Source organism: Lynx canadensis, chromosome D1 (genome assembly GCF_007474595.2).
Source record: "Lynx canadensis isolate LIC74 chromosome D1, mLynCan4.pri.v2, whole genome shotgun sequence".
In the NCBI taxonomy this organism is placed as follows: Eukaryota; Metazoa; Chordata; class Mammalia; order Carnivora; family Felidae; genus Lynx; species Lynx canadensis.
The window spans coordinates 49,307,696-49,329,748 of NC_044312.2; the positions used below are offsets into that span (position 1 = coordinate 49,307,696).

At 42.0% G+C, this 22,053-nt stretch overlaps 1 protein-coding gene across 1 annotated transcript in view; it reads right to left on the minus strand.

The window, feature by feature from the left end:
* Window positions 1-21,144, minus strand: part of LOC115526233 — a 28,713-nt gene extending 7,569 nt beyond the window's left edge. The window contains exons 1-4 of the mRNA XM_030333701.1: window positions 21,069-21,144; window positions 19,041-19,170; window positions 17,894-17,985; window positions 15,271-15,461 (exon numbers count right to left, since the gene is read on the minus strand). Of these exons, the coding sequence (XP_030189561.1) occupies window positions 15,271-15,461; window positions 17,894-17,985; window positions 19,041-19,170; window positions 21,069-21,144 (489 nt within the window). The remainder of the gene's footprint in view (window positions 1-15,270; window positions 15,462-17,893; window positions 17,986-19,040; window positions 19,171-21,068) is intronic.
* Between the last annotated feature and the right edge of the window lie 909 nt (window positions 21,145-22,053).

A 22,053-nucleotide genomic window follows, 5' to 3' on the forward strand; every position in this document is an offset into this window, starting at 1 on the left:
CACAAGGAAGCCTGGGGTGGGGTTGGATGTAGAAAGGGGGTGTAGAGAGGAGTTGCTAGAGCCAATATCTCAAACTCCATCATTTTATTGAAGACAAGATCTGACCATGCCAGACCAACCCATTTGCAAACGTTTTGGGCTCTGGTCCTAGATCAGGTTCCTGGGGAACAGGGACTTTATGTCTCCACTGGCCAGCACTCTGCTAAGCACAGAGTACATTCTTATACAGGTTTGATGAATGGATTGATTGATTGATTGATTGATTAAAATGTCCATGATAACTCCTGGATTTTCTATTTTAAGGTCATTGCCATCAGCTTTGGTTTTCTACCCACTTCCTCCCTAGTCTCTCTAGCCCAGGGTGGTGTCTGCGCTCTTTTAGCCTATTAAATAGTGCAAGCATCCCTGGTCCTGAGACAGCAGCCTTCAGCTGAACCAGCCAGCAGTTCTTGTTCATTCCTCTCAGACACATCAGATTTGACATTTCCCCCAGCAGAGGGATTTCTTGCTGCAAAACAAAATGAAATCAATACAGTTTTATTAGCCATCTAGTGTAATAAATTTGACCCAGATGACAGCCTCTAGGCTCAATCCAGGCTGAGTCTGAGATCCCAAAGGAACATGTGTAAATACTGTCTACACCTCCAGCCCTCTCCTCTCTGTTCCCAGCACAGTCATCCTGATTCCATCTTTTATCACTCCGCCTGAACTTATGCACAGTCTCTAAATCACTCTCTAGGGCTCCAAGCACTCTGTCTTCTGCCCTTTCTGCACCTGACTCAACATTTCTCCCTCGTGTGGCGTTCAAGGTCCTTCACAATGAGGCTCACCTCTCCTGCTTGATTTTCTCATTGTTCTTTCCTTGCTTGATCATCCTACAGATCAATGGAACCATGCCCCAGATGTAGCACATGATATGCAGCCTCACCTCTGGGCCTTTGCTCATGCTAGTCCCTCTGCCTACAATGCCCTTCTTTACTTCTTTACTAGAATTCCTACTCATCTTTCAAGACCCAGGTCTTCTGGGAAGCCTTCCCCAAGGGCCCCAGAAAGAGGCAGTTTCTCTCTCCTCCATGTTCTCTCAGTATCTTACGTATATCCTGATACCTGGCATATTATCTTTTACTTTTCATTTACTTGTCTCTTCCTCTGCTTGTAAACTTCTGCAAGATGGAGTGTTATTCAACCTCTAGGCATCCTTGAAGTCCCCATGCCTACCTTAGTACTCATAAAAGGCACACAAAAGTGTGTTGACCTACACTGAAAGAGTTATTGATTGCCCACATCTCTGGAGAACTTGGGAACGATTGATTCAGGCAATTGTTACAGGCTGGTAAGAGCTACTGAAAGTTAAGGAATGCCCTCATAAGAGTATGCAAATTAGTGAAGACTTTTAGGGTACAATATAACAATATATTTCAACATTTTCAATGTGCAAACCCTGACTAGGCCATTCTACTTCTAGAAATTCTTCCTATAGACATTCTCACATACATGCACTAAGAAATACCTACAGGAATATTCAGTGGAGTTTTGTTGATATCAGAAAAAAAAAGATACAACTTAAGTTCCATTAATAGAAAGAGCAGCTAAAAGGATAATGCCTAACCTTTACCATGTAACACTATGCAATTACTAAAAAGAATGAAATAGACCTGTATGTACTGATTCAGAAAGACATCTGAGATATGACAGGAAATCAAGTTGCAGCACCGTGGAAAGAAAAATACCCCAAACTGTGAACAGTGATTATCTTTAAGACATTTCCATCTTTAGAACAATTTCATTCTGAACTCTATAGATTTCCATACCTTTTTTGTTTTTTAAGCAGAAGCCTCCCCACTTCCTCTCCAGCTTTCAGACTGGATGGACTGGAAGATAAGCCTGGGGCTATTCACAAATCAGAAAAGCTTTTCTGCAGGTGCTCCAAGAAGGAGGTACAGCTGGGACTGATGCTCCCTCCCAGTTGCCAATCAAGTCCCCCCTTTTTGTGCTTAAACATGGGGGGATGGGCAAAGGGAAGGAGAGTGGTTGGAACTGAACAGGAGGCAGGTTGGTGGAGAACTGTGACATCAAAAGCTGCTTCTACCTCTCTATCCCCTCAAGGCTGCCTTGTCTACACCAGAATAAGAAAGGAAATGAACTTCAGGTACATCAACTAACTGCAAAAATAATCCTCCACCTTCACTTTCAGAGGTATTTCATCTCCCACCCCCCACCCCTCATCCCTCACATCCAGGGCAGTGTCACCCATGGCAGAGAATTCTGTAGACACAGAGGCTGGCCCACCCAGCACTGCCTGCAGAAGACAGGGACACAGCTCCTTGAAAAGAAAAAGGATACAACCCCTGAGTGAATTACATGATTTGGTAAATTGCCTAATCTAAACTTTCTCTTTGGATGTGTCCCTTGTCTCTGCTTTAAATGGTGGAAAACGGTGCATCTCTAACAAGTTTAGTCAAAGAAAAGACCCCAAAAATGAATATTAAGCTAAATGTAGGGAGATATTATAGACGCAAAGATTATTAAAATCATGAGAATAATTCTTTTCTGATACATTTGAAAGTCTAGATGAAAAATACTACTCTGTTAGAAAATATAAATTGCCAAAAATGATTCAAGAAAAAAAGATGAATTTCTGAATAAGCTACCAATAACCAAGGAAGATACTGAGAAGGGTTTCAAAATATCCCCTTTCAAAAGACACTTAGTTCAGACAGTTTTGCTAGAGAGTTCTACCAAACCTTTAGGAATAAATCAAAGGCAACAGCAACAAAGAGCTATCAAATACCTAGAAATAAGCTTAATAATATGAAAAAAACAATAAAACTTACTGAATGACACCATCGGTCTTGACACACCATATTCTGAATTGGAAGACTTGATATTATGAAATATTGATTCTCCCTAAATTGATCTATAAATATAATTCTTTTTCCAAGGATAATTTCAGTTGGATTTTTAATAGAATTTGGAAAGAATGAGGAATACACTAAAAACCCTTTTTAAGCCTTTAATCGTTTCAATCCAAATATCACCTTTACTTGTAATTTTCTTTATAAAACCTGTGTTTTCTAGTTAAAAATCACCACTTCCTTATATTCTCTTTATTTCCATAAGCAATTAGGTTTCTTCATTGGACTACTATTTTGCAAAAGAAGAAACAAAATTCATTATATTTATAAAATAAACATAGCCTATTTAATATTTATTATATACCTTACCCTCTGTGTGAATGTAAAAGATTTACATTATCTCATGTAATTCATGCATCTCTCTATAAGACCCCTTCAGTTATAGAAAGTACCATTTCTTTATTTATCACTAAGAAAGAAAAATCTCCACCATTTCATCTATACATCCCAATGTCAGAGCCAATAAAATCAAAAAAGGAAATGTTTTTCAAATCACTGAAGGATGCTATTATCCCCATGGTATAGATAAGAAAACTGAAGTTTATTTAGATTTAAGCCGCTTCCCCTCTATTAATTTCTTCCATGCTCTGGCTTGGAAACATCCTGTGTGGATTGTGTTTCCCCATCCATCCCCATCCCACACTTAGAGCTGGTTTTTTGCTTGTTCATTCATTTTTAATTAAGTATGTGCACAAAAACTGCACCACACTTTTCCAAGTAGAAACATTCAATATACTTAACTCCACAAAGGCCAGTACTGTTTTAGGCACTGGGTTCTCTGTGTTGAAAGGCAATTCTAATGTTTCATAGAACCTAAAGACTGGACCCCTCCCTCAGACTATTTCAGGTGCTAAATAGGGCTTTCCCTTTTAAAGCAAACATCTCAGTTTGGGGTAAGGCTGAACGGGAACACTTGAAAAGAGAAGCAGCTTTCCTTAGTTAAAAAAAAAAAATTTTAAGCATTTAGAGACATCTGGGTGGCTCAGTCGATTAAGTGACCAACTCTTGATTTCAGCTCAGGTCATGTTCTCATGATCAAGCCCCAAGTCCAACTCCGTGATTAGCATGGAGTCTGCTTGGAATTCTCTCTCTCTCTCTCTCTCTCTCTCTCTCTCTCTCTCTCTCATTCTCCTCTCAAAATAAATAAATAAATATTAAAAATAACATAACCAGGAAATATCATTTATTATTAACTACTTGCAACTTCCATCTTGTCTACTTCCTTGGTTATGACTTCTTGAACCATGCAGACTACGTTTGATTTGCACATAAGTGAAGAATGCACTTCACCCAAGTCTTTCCCAGATTAAACTGCACAGTCCCTTCAATCCTATTTTTTTGTGACATGATTTTTTGGAACCTCATGAACCCAGTCATCCTGTTGAAAATGCCATTTGTAAAATGTTTCTCTTTTAGTTTTTTAAGTTTTTATTTCCATTCCAGTTAAAATACAGTGTAATATTAGCTTCAGGTGTACAATATAGTGATTCAACACTTCCATACAGCATCTGGTGCTCATCACAGCAAGTGCCCTCCTTAATCCCCTCACCTGTTTAACCATCCCCCACTCCCTCCCCTCTGGTAACCATCAGTTTGTTCTCTATAGTTAAGAATCTGTTTCCTGCTTTATTTCTTTTAAAATATACATATTATTAAAGTGTCAACATAGAAAAAAATGACAGATTATGAAAAAATATTCATAGCATATGTTAGAGGAAGGATAACTATTTCTCTAGTATTTAAATGCCAAAAAAAATCTATACCATATATATACAATATATAATTTTTAAAAATTTAAGAACCTAATTGATACCTGGACAAAAGATATCAGGCCAAAACTCATACAAGGGGATTTACAACTAGTAAACAAACATCTAGAGAAATAATCAACCTCATTAATTAAAAATATAAAGACTAAAAATGATTATGAGGTTCCATCCTATATGTGAAATTAATAAAGGAAAAGAACTTTTTGTCACAATAACATTCAGTGGTATTAAGGGTACAGGGAAGCAGATGAATTCAAAAGTACAAATACCAGGATAAATGTATGCAATTGCTTATAAAACAATTTGACAATATATAAAACAAGCAATAATATATATGCTCTTATCCCATAAAGTCAATTCTGGAAGTCAGTCTTAAAAATTGAAAATATTCTGGGGCGCCTGGGTGGCTCAGTAGATTGAGCGTCCGACTTCAGCTCAGGTCACTATCTCACAGTTCATGAGTTCAAGCCCCACATCTGGCTCTGTGCTGACAGCTCAGAGCCTGGAGCCTGCTTCGGATTCTGTGTCTCCCTCTCTCTCTGCCCCTCCCCCATTAACACCCTGTCTCTCTCTTTCAAAAATAAATAAACATTAAAAATGTTTTTTTAATTGAAAATATTGTATATTGTTTATAAAAGAAGACTCAAATGTCCAAGAGTTTAAAACCAAGAGATTGGTTTTAAAAATTCAATCTACAAGGACACCTGAGTGGCTCAGTCGGTTAAGTATCCAACTATTGGTTTAGGCTCAGGTCATGGGATCGAGCCCCTCCTTGGGCTCTGTGCTGATAGAGCATGGAGGCTGCTTGGGATCCTGTCTCTCTCTATGCCCTTCCACCATTCAGGCGCATGCACATGCAAGCTCTCTCTCAAAATAAATAAAATAAACTTAAAAAAAATCCAACCTACATTGTCTAATATAATGGTTTAAAAGTCTCTGTGCCCACATGAGAAAATGACAATAATATACAACTTATATTAAACAGTTAATAAAAGTTAATATTAAGTTTTTTTAAAAGTAAGCTATAAAGTTATACATGCACTGTTATTTATTGCAACTATGCTTTAAAGAAAAGAACTCATAAGAAAAAAGACTAAATAAATACACCAAAATGTAGATAATTGTTTTATTGAGATAGTGGAATTATTTTTACTTTTTTATTTACACTCTAGCCGGGAGATACACGGAGACTGTAGTCTGGTATACTCTGAGAGCCAGCAAAAATATCTAACACCTCTTCAGGAAAATTCAGTTCAGTGAATCTTTGCTTTGACTAAGAAATTTTATCAAAAGCATTTTTAAAATCACAATAATGCATTTATTTCAAAAGCAAGTGTTTCCAAAAACAATTTTCCTAAAACCACTTTACTCCAGTATCTGGAGGCTGGTAAAAAAAAAAAAAAAAAAACATATCAGTTCGTGAGGGATGCATATATATTTGTATAAAAAAAAAATGTCATGGCTATTTTCATTTGGGAACAGATCTTGCAGTTGAAATTATAAATCTGTGCTGTTTTTACCAGAAGTAGATAAAAATATTAAAAGGACAGCCAGGGTAATATCTTGTTAGGAATAACTTCCCAAACAGCTCCTTGAGAACATTTGGCTCTACCCATTTCATTTGCTGCCTATGGTGGAAAGGATCTGAGAGACCCTCTGATCCCACTTGGGACTCTGACCCCAATGCTGACAGATAATAAGACCTTGCGCAAGTTACTTCACTTCTCTAAACCTTAGTTCTCTCATCTGTAGAGTGGGAATAAGAATACTTAGTTACAGAGGCATTGTATCATAAGGAATAAATGAGAAAAGGTGTGCATTTTCAAGAACCTAGCAAAGCAGATGGTTGGACACAGCATCCCATCCTCCTAACAACGGCCCTGAAGATCAGCCAATGGGGCAACTGGCAGGAGATTGGAGACTGGAGGAGAGAAAGGTCACAGTATTTAATCTTTGCACACCCCAGGTCTGGTGACATCTGCCTTCCCCTGCAGCCACAGTTCCCCATGAGACAGTCTTTAAATGGCAGCAACTCTCATCCAGCCTCCAAGACCACCATCTCTTCTCCTTGCTTCTATCAGCCCAGGAGTGATTAAATAGCTTCCTTCCCTTGCTAGTTTCCAGGGACTCCTTGTGGGATCCTTATCTCTACACCTTTACAAACAATCCCTTCATTTCACACTTGTTTCAAAAATTCCAGCTGAGGAATGCCAGCCATCTCCTTCTGGGACCTGGACGGATCCAAAGCCTTACAAAGAGAAACAAAGAAATAGCACCCTAATGGTCTAGCAATAGAGTGAGGAGCTACACAGTCCTGCTCCTGAGGCCCTGGGTTCTTAATGCACCTCCTGTTGATAATGCATCCTCCTGTGCCTCTTGGGCTCCCTTATGCCTGACTGTGCTAAGGATACCTCGTCTCCCACAAGGTGAGGCCTGTCTTTCAACTTTCCAGTGCTGGGCTCACACATCTGTTTTCCTCACTACTACATATCTCTTCAATAAATGTCCCATTTTGTTGTCCTCACACCACCTTCAATGCCCAAGAGCCTGGAGGACAGGCCTCCACACACTGCTGGTGGCCCCTAGAGCCAGAAAAGCACTTTGCTGCAGCCCCCATTAGCTTAGCGCTTAGCCCGTCAGAAGGAAGAGAGGATGAGGATTCAGATTTGGGCCAGGAGACCTCATACTGTTATCAAGGAGACAAAATAAATGAAATAGGAGCAATTTAGGTCCTGTTACTAAAAGGAAGCTCATGTATATATATTCTCTTCTGACCTAAGCAGTATCCTCTCCAGCTCTTTCTGTGACCATGATTTTCCCATCCTCTACCCTTCAGAGAGGATGCAAGAGCACAGCCTTACATATGTATTCACAATGATCTGCCGCAGTAACTAAGCTGCAGTGGGAAGCAAGCTCTTACTATTCCTTTGTGTCCTGATTTCGTTAACATTTTTAAACTTGCTGTTATCTAATTTTCCATTCTTACACCTGTTCACATATTTCATCTGGATGGCAGCTTGCCACATATTGACCCATAAAATGAGAACCTAAAAACTAAAGGATAAAACCAAGAGTCTGGAGAAAGCTGAAAATGATTTTAACTACTCTTCAGGGATGCTGGAGAGGAGGAAGCCTGTGTAACCACCACGGTTGGACCAGCTAACCACCAAGACCCTTCCAGCTCTGAGAATCTTTGGAAGAGTGGCTTTTGCCTGGAAGGTTAATCTCATGCCAGCAGGCCCAGCCTCATTTACTGCCAGGATCTGTATCCCCGGCCCTCCAGTGGATGGGCGCTAGGGGTGCTCCTTGACTCCTGCCTGCATCACCGTCCTCACCCGGCCTCTAGAGCTGGTCCTGTCCAAAGGCAGGTCTGAGAGTTTCATCCTGAACATCTCCGCACAGGGTAATATCTTGCCCAAGGGGCAGGAAACAGGCCTCTGTACCTCTTCCAGTGCATGCCCTAAACACAGTGCGTTCTCAGAGAATATTTGCTGAATGAATAAGGCTGTGTAGTTCCCGATGCCTCATCCACATCTGGCAGCCTTCCCAGCAGCCACAGGGCAGACACAGTGGTGCACTGGTTTGTGCAGGCCCCTCCAAGGGTCTTTGAACAGGGGCTTCAAAACTGAAAACATAATTGCCCAAACTTCCTTTCACTGAGGTTCTGAATGTGATTTAGTTTCCCTAATCAGATGCCCTGTCCTGAGACTTAAATTCAGAAATTAATTTTGAATTAAATTCTGGGGAGAGAGACAAAGTATGAGGTATCAGTTCTCAGAGTAGAACATTGTTGAACCTCCTTAGGTTCAGAGACCACAGCCGGGACAGCAGCTTCCTGATTTTGGCAAAGGGAGGAACCCTGCAGTGTGATTGGGGGAGTCATTTCTGGAAGCTCGTTTTATATTCTGTTTCTTTGACCCTCCCAGTAATTCTGTGAGCCATACGTGCTTTTTCACAAACCCTTTTCTGCTAACCAGGTGAACAGAGTCTGTTATTTCTATGACCTACCCATACACCCTCTCAGACTGATCCTGGCCTTTCACCTTCCATGATTATTCCCCAGATTCAGACTCGTACATGCTTCATCATGACTCAGTTTCCCTAAGCCATATTAACAACTTACTTTGCTAAGGGTCCTGGGCTAGACACTGGAGTTATGAGCATGACAAGGACCTAGTCACTGCCCTCCTGGTGTTTATAGTCTAGTGAGGCAGCTAATTATGTATTCACATATGTATCATCAGAGATAGGGACTCCAAGAAGGTTTTACATGGGAGATACGTACGTTCTGGAAAGTTCAGTTGGAAGGCGGCACATCTCCAATGCACAAGTGTTCACTGCACACCACTCTGAGCATCTTCTGGAAAGTGAAACAAAGATGAGGAAATGTTTTACAGGATGAAGAATTTTTAAATCTAACACGTGAAAACAACACTTGCTCACCGTAGTGACACTGACTTCCATAAGGACAACACACACACGTGCCCCACCAACTCTACCCTGTTTCTTCATAATATAAGCTCCTGCCCATTGTTTACAACAGTGCAAGGGACACTCAAGATTTTACCCACCTGTGGTTGCTGGAAAAAAGTATGCTGCTTGTCTTGGAGCTTCCAGTGTCCACATTGTGCCATCTCAACCTTATTTCCTGCCACCTCTCCATTCACCCTGAGGCTTGGGAACATCCAACTTTCACCATCCCCAAAATATGGCCTGCCCTGTCCCCTGTGCCTTTTCCCCTTTAACTCTTAAAGTCCTACCCATCCTCCATAGCTCATCTGAGTGCCACCTGCATCAAAAAGACTTCAATCGATCCCTATAGACAGGAAGAACTTTTCCACGTCTGTATTGTAGACCCTTGACATTTACAGATTTTAACATTTTCCATTTTGAACATTTTCAAACCACCCTAAAGGTCTAAGACATGGGCTTCTCTGAAATTTTGTTAAGAAGATTTTGAATCACAGCTGCTGTAAGGCTAGTGTACAGGAAGGTTTCACTGAGCTAAAAGGATGTTGAGAAGATTGATATAAACAAGGCCCTGGAGGACAAAGAGGGCAGAGAATGGTGGTGCTTTCTATTTCCACCATCACCTTTATCCCACTCTGTTAGAGAAAAAATTATAAGAGGATTGGTAAGAGATTAGAATCTAGTCTGTGAGCCCCAACAAATGGATCTGGAGGCATCAGGAGATACAAGCCAGGCTCTCTAAGAAGAGAAAAGGGGAAGGCTGGGTAGGAGGGATAGCCAAGGACCAAGGGGAGAACTGAGGCACTGCTGATTGTAAATCAGGGCTCAAGCACCAGATGTCAGGGAGAAGCTCAAGGCCTTAGGACCAGAGAGCTGACCAAGTCCCCAGGAATCTAGCATCAATTGTATTTCCATAGTCCTTCATCATATCTACAAATAGAGCCTGATAGGATCACAATATTTCTGTTATATTTTTTCTGAATTCCATGTGTAATATGAAGCTATCGAGGATTCCTCAAGTGCAGAGACCCCAAAGACATTGGTACCCTCTGAAATATGAAGGTCCGTGGGACTTGGTGATTGCTTCCATCACTGTGCCTACTACTTGGGGGAGGTTGGGATCCAGCCTTCTTCAATAGACTGGCCAGGGACTTTATCTTGATGGTCTTTTGTGATCTCTATGAGACCACAGATCAAAGTGGGGCAATCATGGCAGTTGTCCACTTGACTATGTTGATTGGTCCGGGAGCAAAATCAAATTAAAGCTGTCCTGCGAATCTTTTCCCTTTGGATGTTTGGACTTGGGACCAGAGAAAACTCAGTCAGTCTCTCTCTGATGGCCAAAGTCAGATGTAAAACTTCTGAGCTGTCAGATGCTGTTTTCCTATCATATAGGAAAAGCCAGACTGCAGTTGAAAAATAGTAATAATTGCTAGCGCTTTTTAAACACCTTCTATGTACCAGGGACCATGCCAGGCTCTTTATGTGCATTAATTCACAACAACCCCAAGAGGTAAATAATATGATTATCCTTGTTTATGAATGAGGAAACTGAGGTAAAGCAAGGCTAAGTAACTTGCTTCATATCACACAGCTAGTAAGTAACAGAGCCTGAGGTCAGCTGGCTCCAGAGCCCATCATCATAACCACGACTCTACCTTGCAGAACTGGCAAAAATTAGAGAGTGAAAATAAGAGATAGCAAGAGGCCTGGTCATGTTCAAGCCCCTGTTCCCGATGTTCCAGACTGCATCTGGAACCATTCTGCCCTGTGTGGGTAGAGAAGGAAGCATGTGCAACCAACATGCAATTGGCTGTCAAGGTGAGTTGGTGCCTCTAGCAACCAAAAAATTCCTGACAAAAAGGTAGAGTCTCCCCAACATGTAGCATGGTGTCCACCACCTTCTTACTCTAAATCTTACTCTTCCCACTCAACTGGACAATCAATGTGAGATTCCAAGTTCAAATAAAATCATAATTTTAAAACCTACAAACAGCCTTCCAGTGCCCCAGAAGAAAGTCAAAAGTTCTCTACGTAACAAACAAGGTCCTTCAGGGTCTTGCTCCTGCTTCACCTCTCACCAGTCCCCTGCCCTTGCCCCTTTCCTGTGGTGATCTACAACTAGAAAGAGGAAAATGAGTTTCTATGCTCTCGGGTCCTCTCCCAACCCCACCACCATTTTATCTAAGCTCACCTCAGTTGCTCACAAGTAGTTTGCAGGATTGGTGTCTGCTCTCTGTCCTATTACTATACATTTATCCAGGGACAGAATGCCAAAGACAGAAGCTCAAGACCTTTGCACTCCCAAAAAAGGACTGCTCCCTTGGCTGACTTTCAAACACTGTACCCTCAACATTTTCTTTCTTTTAATGTTTATTTTTGAGGGAGCGAGAGAGAGACAAAGTGTGAGTGAAGAAGGGGCAGAGAGAGAGGGAGACACAGAATCTGAAGCAGGCTCCAGGCTCTGAGCTGTCAGCACAGAGCCCAACACGGGGATTGAACTCATGAACTGTGAGATTGTGACCTGAGCTGAAGTCGGATGCTCAACCGACTGACCACCCAAGCACCCCCCGTCAACATTTCTGCCTACTGTGCCTGAGATTTTGCTACCTAATTAAAATGACATATGAGTAAGTGCCCTGCACAGTGCCTAGAACATAGTAGTTGCTCAGTATGTGATATTATCCTTCATTTTTCCTCTCGTCATGTCCTGAGATCCCTATTATTGAAGGGCTATTGTCCTCATCCTGCCCCTGTGAAAGCAACTCAGACCAGACTCCCCACTTCATCTGCCCTGTGGCATATCTAAGAACTATCAGGCCTCCTGTCCAAGTCCTAGTGTCTGATAAGAATGGTTCAAATCCCATTGTTTTAGGTCAGTGTGGGTGCTACTCTGGGTCTGGGTCTGTGGCTGCAGGTGGGCACCAAACAGCCTAGCTGTGCAGAGGGAAGAGCTTCAGAAGCTGACACCCCAGCAGACTCGATAGGGCCTGCCCACACAGCACCTTTCCCTGACCCTAGAGTCACTATAAAAAGAACAAGCTCAAAGCAAGCTGTTCCGGAAGTACCATTCCATCTTCATAGCAATTCTATTTGTGTCAGCAGAAGAAAGAGGGCTGGAGCATCCCATTCTGGTACAATTGGAACAATTACCCCTTAAATGTGATAATTACAGTTTGATCATTTTGTAGGCAAAGGCAAGATTAGTTCCAAGATTTTCTCCTCCTTGTTGGAACTTTCTGTGAAGAAACTGTTTATGTTTCAGGGCCACAGGCTTCATATTTCAGATCCAGATGTGAATGTGCCTGCCTGTCCAAAAGGACATAAATTCTGATGTTTATCTTTGGTGCTGTGCTGCTATTTTAGGAGTGAGCCAAAGCAATTGTCTGGATAATTTAAACCAGAAAGGCTAGACCCTTTGCATCTGCCCATCAACTTAAGAGTTAGCTGTCTTGTCAGACACCATACTGACATCTTAACATCCATTTGACCAAGGTGGCAACGTAAATAGTGGCGTTTTTTAACGTTTTATTTATTTTTGAGAGAGAGAAAAAGACTGCAATTGGGGGGGGGGAAGGTGGGCAGAGAGAGAGGGAGACCCAGAATGTGAAGCAGGCTCCAGGTTCTGAGCTGTCAGCACAGAGCCCAATGCAGAGCTCAAACTCATGGACCGTGAGATCATGACCTGAGCTGAAGTTGGATGCTTACCTGACTGAGCCACCCAGGCGCCCCATAAATAGTGTTTTTATCAAGGTCTTGAATACAGAAAAAAAACTGTATTCAGATCACATTTTGTACCTGTAAGTTGCATAAATGATCTGCCCATTCTGGACATCAGAATCTTATCTGCATGACTCAAGGTTTGAAACCTTGATCATGGCCACAAAAAGTTGGGAATAAACAAACCTAACCCATCAAATAAAATACATAGAAATTACTATGCAAATTTTTAAAGCATAAGTATATATGAAATCAATTATAACCACCATAGTGGGATGGGAAGTTATCTTCAGGAATGGCAAAACCATTTGATCCTGAGCCAGGTATATCTAAAGAAATATTTCTTCCCTATTCCTGTCCAGAAAGTCTTCATTTGTCATCCTGATTCTGCCTTACGATCCTTTTCTAGGCCCACACAGCCCATGTTCTGCATGTACTTGCCTTTCATGTCCACCTCTTAGTGTTGAGGTTTTGAGAATTATCAGTCACCCTTTCTGTAGTTCAAGTAAAACCTTAGATTGCAAGTAACTTGTTCTGTGAGTGTTCCTCAAGACGAGCAAACATTTCTAACAAACTTTAACTTGGTAAACGAACAATGTCTTGCAATATGAGTAGTTTGTGAGGCCGAATGTCACATGATCACAACAGAGCCAATGGTTCTTGAAATTCGCTTTGATGTAGAAGTGCTTTGGATTACAAGCATGTTTCTGCAACAAATCATGCTTGCAAACCAAAGTTTTACTGTAGTTCCGAGCTCATGCCTTAAGTGCTGATAGAATCACTACATCATTATTTTTTTGGTTCGCATTTATGGCCATCATTCCTAATATGCCAATACAAACATCCACAAGATGCTCAAACTTAAAGAGGTTCACAATCCTGCTGTGCTTTCTGCAGCTGCTTAGAGCTGAACAGTGTCACAAGTGTGCCTTGGGAAGAGTACCACCTCCAGGTGAAGGGCCATCTTCAAGAGATGCCCACCACCCACAGGCTTTCTACCCCAGGCTACTTTTCATGCCTCACAAACATCCCTTCCTGCCCATAGCACTTTGGGGTACTATAGTTTCTCCACTTCCAGTTCTCTCATATCCAGCCACACCTGTTCTGTTCATCTGTAGAGGATACCCTTTTTCATCTCTGGATCTTCCAAAAGCAAACGTTCCCTTTCATAAGGACTTCCCCATCTACTTCAACAAGAAATGGGTCTTGTTGGGTCCAAATATTAAACAGAATTACCATATGACCCTGCAATACTCCTAGGTATTTATAGCAAGGAATTGGAAACAGATACTCAAGAAGTACATGCCCACACATGTTCACAGCAGCACTATCCATTATAGTCAAAAGGTGGAAAGTGCATAAATGGATAAACAAATTGTGGTATGTATATCCAAAGAAAATTATTCAGCCATAAAAAGGAATAGAGTACTGATACATGCTACAACGTGAATGAAACATTATGCTAAGTGAAAGAAGCCAAACACAAAAGGTTGCATGTTGTATAATTCAATCGATTTCATATGAAACACCCAAAATAGACAAATCCACAGAGACAGAATGCAGAGTGATGGTAACTAAGGGCTGAAGAGCAGGGGGCAGAGAAACCCTGCTTACTAGGTAAAGGGTTTTACATTGCAGTGATGGAAATATTTTGGAACTAGATAGAGGCGGTGGTTGTAAAACATTGTGAATGTATTAAATGATACTGAATTGCTCACTTTAAAATGCTTAATTTGGGTGTGCCTGGGTGGCTAGGTCAGTTGTGTCTGACTCTTGATTTCAGCTCAGGGCGTGATTTCGTGGTTTGTGTGTTTAAGCCCTGCATCGGCTCCATGCTGACAGTGTGGGACCTGCTTGGAATTCTCTCTCTCCCTCTCTCTCTCTGCTCTTCCTCCCACTTATGTACTCTCTCTCTCTCTCAAAATAAATAAATAAATAACTTTAAATTTTTTTAAATATTAAAAAATAAAATGCTTAATTTTATGTTATGTGAATCTCACCTCAAAAAGATAATTGTTTTTAAAGGAAAGAGGCTAAGTTACAGAAGAAGAAGCTACTAGTTAAAGAATGACTTTCTTGGGGCGCCTGGGTGGCGCAGTCGGTTAAGCGTCCGACTTCAGCCAGGTCACGATCTCGCGGTCCGTGAGTTCGAGCCCCGCGTCAGGCTCTGGGCTGATGGCTCGGAGCCTGGAGCCTGTTTCCGATTCTGTGTCTCCCTCTCTCTCTGCCCCTCCCCCGTTCATGCTCTGTCTCTCTCTGTCCCAAAAAAAATAAATAAACGTTGAAAAAAAAAAAATTTAAAAAAAAAAAAAAAAGAATGACTTTCTTGATGATGAGAGCTGAAAACAGGGTCAGGATGACTTGGCAAAATTAATCAAGGGCCCCCAAATTCTCACCACAGTGGTGAGATCAGCTTCCGCAAGGGCTGTGTGGAGTCTAGGGCTTCTCTCGAGAGCCTGGCGGAGCAGGCAGGTGAAGCCCTGAACCCAGAGTCTGAAGTCAGGGCTCCGCAGCTTACGAGCCAGCTTGACTTCTCTCGGAGCCTCAGGATCCCTCAGCCGCAAACCCAGAGAACTACCTCCCAGGGCTGTTGTGGGGGTCAGAACAAACAGTAAATAAGAAGGGACTCGTGGCCCACCACAAATACACAGCACTTACTTTTTGGTTCAGGGTTCAAACTCTAACTTCCTTGTAGTGTGCCCCTTGAACAAGTTATGTAACCTCTCTAAACCTTGTTCTTATCTCTACCTACCTTGCAGGCTTGTTGTGAGGCCTGGCAATAATATGTGCACAGCTTCACACCCTACCTGCTCAGTCCATTGAAGCTAGTATTAAATGGGCAGGGACAGGTCCTGCAGGGAAGGGAAAGAATAAGGGAAAGTGAGCAAAATGAATATTGGGGGTGAAGGTGGGTGTCAGTGGACATGTCACGACCTAGCGCAGGATTGTGGAAACCCAAGGGAAGCATGATCTTTATCTACTAGAAATGGCATACGTCCTGCCCCTTCCCTCTCCTAGATCCATAGCAGACATTGCCAATCAACAGTAGTGTTCTTTCCTACTGCACCGGGATGTGGCCTTGTACAATCCAATGCTTTCTTCTGAGCGGTCCATCGAAAAGAGTTGTCATGAAGATGAAACCTATTTGCCACCCCTGTCTTAGAGAGTTTACATACTGAATGAATGAAAAAAGATGTGAAATAGCCTCTTGGAGGATGAGAGGTCATGTGTCCCTAACAGTAGCCATTATTTCACAGTTTGTGCCCTGTGCCCGATGAAAATAAATGGTGGAGGGGACAGTGATGGTGCGACTTCTCTGTACCGTGTGCAGTGCGTTCAGTTCTGATCTCCACTCCTTACTTGCTCTGTGAACTGAGACACAGGTCACTTCAGTCTTCTGAACCTCAGTTTTCCCATCTGTGAAATAGGAGCAATAATCCCCAACCCATGGAGTTGCTAAGGAGCTCAAATGCGTTCATGTATATGAATGGGCTCCCATGAAGAGATAAAGCAATGTATCAGGAGTTCTTTGGAGACGAATGTCCCACTCCATGGTTAGGGAAGGGAGGACATGAGCCACATGAGGCTTTGGCGAGATTTGCCAACACCAGTGCAGAAATTGGCCCTGAAGATGAGGAGACCCTGAAGTCCTTTTTCCCAGGCAGGTTCCTTTGAGATTCAAGGCAGCCAAGCCATCCCATGAGGAAGGTTTCTCTGATCAGGCACCTTGAGGCTGGAGCTATGGACTCTGCCAGGCAAGGGTTTATCTCTGGCCAGGAAAGATCCTGGCTCTCGGAGATCCTCCAGGTTGGTGTCTAGGACAAGAGACCTAGGTGAAATGCATGGCCCTGACTCCCAGAAGTCTAGACGAAAGGACTGAGTAAAGAACAGGCAAACACCCTTTCTTTTTAATGACACTCCCCAGCCTAACACCCTTCAGCGAATCCTCCATAGCCACAAAAGGAGTCAAAGAGAGCTTGAGGGCCAGCCCCACCTGTTCCAACCCCAGCCTCTGAATCCCTCTATCCTCAGCCCATTCTCTCCACCAGCCATTCTCTCAAAAGAATCAGACTCTCCCACGTGTACTTCTGGGCTTTTGCAAGTGCTGTTGCTTGTTGCACACTTCATACCACTATCCACCAACTCCACTTAACTAACTAATTTTTTTACTCATCCTTGCAAATGAAAGACTTCCCAGGGCTTGCTTCCTGCTTTGGGTAGTATAAGCCTCTCTTACACATCCCCTTGGCACCCTTGTCCTTCATCATAGTATTGACTACAGTTAGGCTGATAGCAATGTGAGGGTAGGACTGTGTCTTATGTCTGGATTCTCATGGCTTAGCACAGTGTCTGATACCATAAATAGTGCTCAATACGGATTAGTTGAAGGAATAAATGAATAATCAATGAGAGACACTGTCAGGTGTGATGTAACATTGCAAAATATAATCATGTTTTACCAATTCTTTTGTTTTCTTTTTCTTTCCTTTTCTTTTCATCTTTCTCTTTGCTGTAATCAGCAAACTTGTATTGGGTGTCATTGTGTCAGTGCCAGCTCCCTAGTACAATCAGGAAAAAAAGGTCCCAGATTTGTAGGGGATAGACGATGGTCACTTTCAAGCCATGAAAGTGTGAAATGAAATATAAAATAGCACACAACTTTTGTGACAATGGGCTCTTCTGACTCAAGGATTCACAAAAACTGTAAAATTAGTTGCAGAAATAAAGACAAAGGATGGTCTTCTGTTCTGTCCACATACTCCCTCTAGTGTCAAAAACTCAGAGTAAACTAGGGAAGGAAAAGGAGCCCATTGGGTCCCATCTGTGTCTCAAATCCTCATTCACCTGCTTTAAAAAATGCATTTGGATTCCTTCAGATCACCTATTCTGAGAGAAAAGGATAATGCAAGGAGTGGCCCAAGCTGCATCTTCTCTCCCTGAGGTCACCAGAGCTACATTCACAGAACTGGAAGGCTACTGGTCATCTCTTGCAATTATGTCCAGCCTGGGTTCCCAGACCTCTGGGCCTCAGAAGAAAAGTATTGGGGTCCTCAGGAGGGACTTGGAATTTCACAATGCCTGAGGAAATTGTACCATCACTGGAGATGAAACTGAAAACCACCAAAAAAATAGGCAAGTATTTTCGCCTTTAGTTGGACATCATCAGCAAAGTGTTGGATCAGCACTACATATGTCCCACTCACTAAGTGGTAGTTATCTATGTCTTAAAATGATAAAAAATAGGAAATTAAGTAATGGCTTCATGTATGCAGTTGGTAAAGAGTGTAAGATAGCTTTAAATTTGGGATTCATAGGAATAAAAACAGAATTAACAGTGGTCCTTCACAATGAAAAAGGTAAGACCCACTCCCCTGCTACACTGTTGGCCTCTGAGGTGTGGATAAACTAGGCTGCTCTTTGAGAGAGAGCACTTCTCATGGCCAGGCCACGTCTTCAGACACTGAGAAGAGCAATGATTCATAAGCCTGTACTACTGAATGGCAAAAAGTGTTTCCTGGAAAGGTACTCAAACCGGCTTTTATCAGTTTGGGTTTAAAAACTCAAAATCAGGGCACCTGGGTAGCTCAGTAGGTTAGGCACCTGACTCTTGATTTCAGCTCAGGTCTGCAGAATATCTGTGAGTGATAAAAATGAGTATCTCATTTCGTGTAATAACTTCTCTGAGACGCTTCCAGAGTCCTGTTTCAATATCAACATTTTGTCCTCAAGACTTTCATTTCCTGTTTTTGTTTGGAAATCTCTGAGGTCTAGAGGTACCTGGGCGGTGCTGTCAGCTAAGTGTACAACTTTTGATTTCGACTAAGCTCATGATCTCACCAACTGTGAGCATGGAGCCTGAGATTTTCTCTCTCCGTCCCCCTTTCCCTCTCCCCTTCTCCTGCTCTTCCATGTGCTCTTTCTCTCTCAAAATAAATAAATAAGCATGTTTTTAAAATAAATGATTTTTTTTTAAAAAACTATCCAAATCTCCTGAGAGTCTACTGTACAAACTCACTTCCTTAGTCTTTTTATTCCTGTTTTCAGTTTTATCTCCACCCATCCCACCCAATTTTCCAAATGAATCCTGTGCCCCAGTCTATCAGATCTCCTCACCAAATTATGACTATATTTCGAACATGTATTGGTTCATTCAACGCACGTTTACCGAAGGCTCATTATGAGCCAGGTATGACGCCAGGTGTTGGAGAAAGTGACAGATGTGTCTCGGCCATCATGGAGGATACAAATAGGAAGTGCAGGGGCACGGGCAGGGACACGGGTTCCAACAGGAGTTCCTAACAAAAACACAAAGTCTACATGTGACCGGGGGCACAAAAGAGCTGGCATTTAAACTAGGGTCTGAAGGATAGGAAAGAATTCACCAGGTAAAGAGGAGGAGAAAGTGCTCCAAGATGAGGGAAATACCATTTGTAAAAGCCCTGAAGTGAGGACTGTTGAGATTACTAAATTATCCTTGTTTATGCCAATCCTTTCTCCTAGATCTTATCCCTACAATCTGTGCCTAAGAAAAGCCATTAACACAGGGCTTAAATCTTCTCTCTCCTCGATAACCATGACTGAGAACTATCATCCACAATTGAACTGAAGGATTTCTTCTCTATAACACTTAGATGGCACTAGTCCATCACTGCATTGTGTGGAAGTTATTGGTATACTTGTTCTATTCTCCCAACTAGGTTACAAGTTCTCAGAGAGCAGAAATCTTTGCAAATAGTAGGAACACAAGCAATTGATCAAGCTATGTTTCTTTTAAGTTTTTTTTTTTAATTTATTCTTTATTTCGAGAAAGAGACAGAGAGCATGTGTATGCACACGACAAGAGAGGAGCAGAGGGAGAGCGAGAGACAGAGGGAGTGAGAGAGTGAAAGAGAGAGAATCCTAAGCAGGCTCCACAATGTCAGCACAGAGGCTGATGCGGGGCTCAAACTCAGGATCCAGGAAATTGTGACCTGAGCCGGAGTCAAGAGTTGGTCACTTAACCGACTGAGCCACCCAGGCGCCCCTGAGCTGTGTTTCTTTGCACTCCTCACAACATCTAGCCTTAAAGCTAGCTGGCACTCAGAGATTTCTGTGAGTGAAACTGAAAAAATGAAAATTGTCTTCAAGTCTAGAAAGGCAGTGATTGTTAAGAACTGTGAAGGGTCTGAGATCTTACCCTATTTGCAAATAACAAGTTAGCCAGCCACAATTTCATGAATGCTGACGGAAGACACGAGACTCCTTGGCCAGAGACAGGATGTAATTACTTAAGGCATGGCCAGCGGCCTGAGCCTCGGCATATTACGCAGCTCCCCTAGCCCCCACTCCCATGGTGGTGACATACACAGGCCCAGGCGTGTGCCTGAGTGTGCACTACATCACAGAGAGGAACTCTGAGCAGAAAAACCCAAATCTTTTATAATAGGCAGTAAGCATGGGACGTTTTGCTCCAGAAGGACACTGAATTTCCCAAGGCTCCTCATTATACAAAATTCTTTAAAAAGAGAGTCCATAGCAAAAGGCAGGGAGGGCCTCTGTGTGCAAGGCATGCAGAAATGTGAGAGACTCACGGAGAATTACTTCCCAATATTGAGTAAAGTCAACAGGCATTATTAATAAAAGTAGCTCTTGCTTATTGGGTGTTTATATGCGCCAGGCACTGTGCTAATTATTTTACATGCATTACGTCTTTTATTCCTGCCAACAAACTTATGAGGAAATATTAACAAATCTATGTGAAAATATTTTTATAAATTAAGGCTTTCAGCATACAAATGGAAAGCAACAATGGAGAGTTTGGAAACACACACAGGTACATCAGGGAGGTCTCAGGGAGTGGTTAGATCTGTTAGCTGAATACTGTCTGGACTCTCGCTCTATCTGCTATTCCTGCTTCTACTTCTGTGCACTTCTCCTGCCCACTGTCAGAGTATGGCTGTCCCAGCTCCCAAATTCAATTGCTGTAGTGCCAACCAGCTTCAGAAGATGATTAAGAATTCCTGACTCGGCTTGCTCGTTCCATGAAAGAGAATGATTGGTGCAGCTTTGGTCACGTGACTAATCAAAATTTCATTTCTGTCGTGGAGTTTTACAGTAATGTAAATAGTAACCAATAAATATTAATGTATAAAGAGGTGTAGCTTTTTTCATAATCATTACTTTAGGTAATTAAAAATATTGTGGTCCCACTTACTGGTCTTTATCCTCCAGTAGTCTGTAAGCTCCTCCAGAACAGTAATCATCATAACATTAGGCAGAATTACAGTCATATTGGATATATATATACATGATGTGCATATATGTATACATATGTATACATATATGCATGTGTATATGTCATAACTTTGATGTATGTGTGTATATATAAAGAATTTTTTTAAATAATGATATCATACCGATGAGGTTTTGGGGTGATGGTGGGGGCTCGGGAGCTGGTGACCAAGAAAGAATTCTTGAAGATATCTTTGGTGCAAAAAAGTGATTTTATTAACGCACAGAACACGACCCGTGGGCAGAAAGAGCTACGTCGGTGCTGTGAAGAATGGCTGGTTTTACACTATGGAGTTGGGAAGGTAAAGTCAAAAGGGAGGCCTCCAGAGGGACTTTGATATTGCTAAAGACGACTCCTAAAATACCCAAAAACTTGCTATTGTCAAGCTAAGATTGTTGTCCCTCTAGTAAGGCATTAACATTAAGACAGTAGGGGGTTCCTGGAGAAATATTATACTCTGTATTTGAGAATTTAATTTTACCTGCCATTTCCTTCTTGCCTTTGTTTCCCATATCACTATGGAGGGGTGATGCTGGGGGTCCAGGAAACAGTCTACAGGCTTCTGGAGATTAGCAGAATAGATAAGATTGCCTTTTTCTTGCAACTTACTAAGATATTTGCAAACTGATGGAGACCCATGGTCTGTATGACTGTGATCTCTATCAATTGGCCATTTGTTTTCTTTCCTTTCCTTTGTCCTTGGTCAGCCAGAAGTGCCTGAGGAATATCACACACATCCCACCTTGGGGGTGGGAGGGGGGATGCTAGCTTGCACTTTGTCCTTAGCCCGCCCCATGCTCCCTCATCTATAGTGACGCTCATAGAATATTCCATGATTCTATAATATTCCCATTTGTATAATAATTCCAATTATATGACTGTATACTATTCCAATTTGGAACATTTG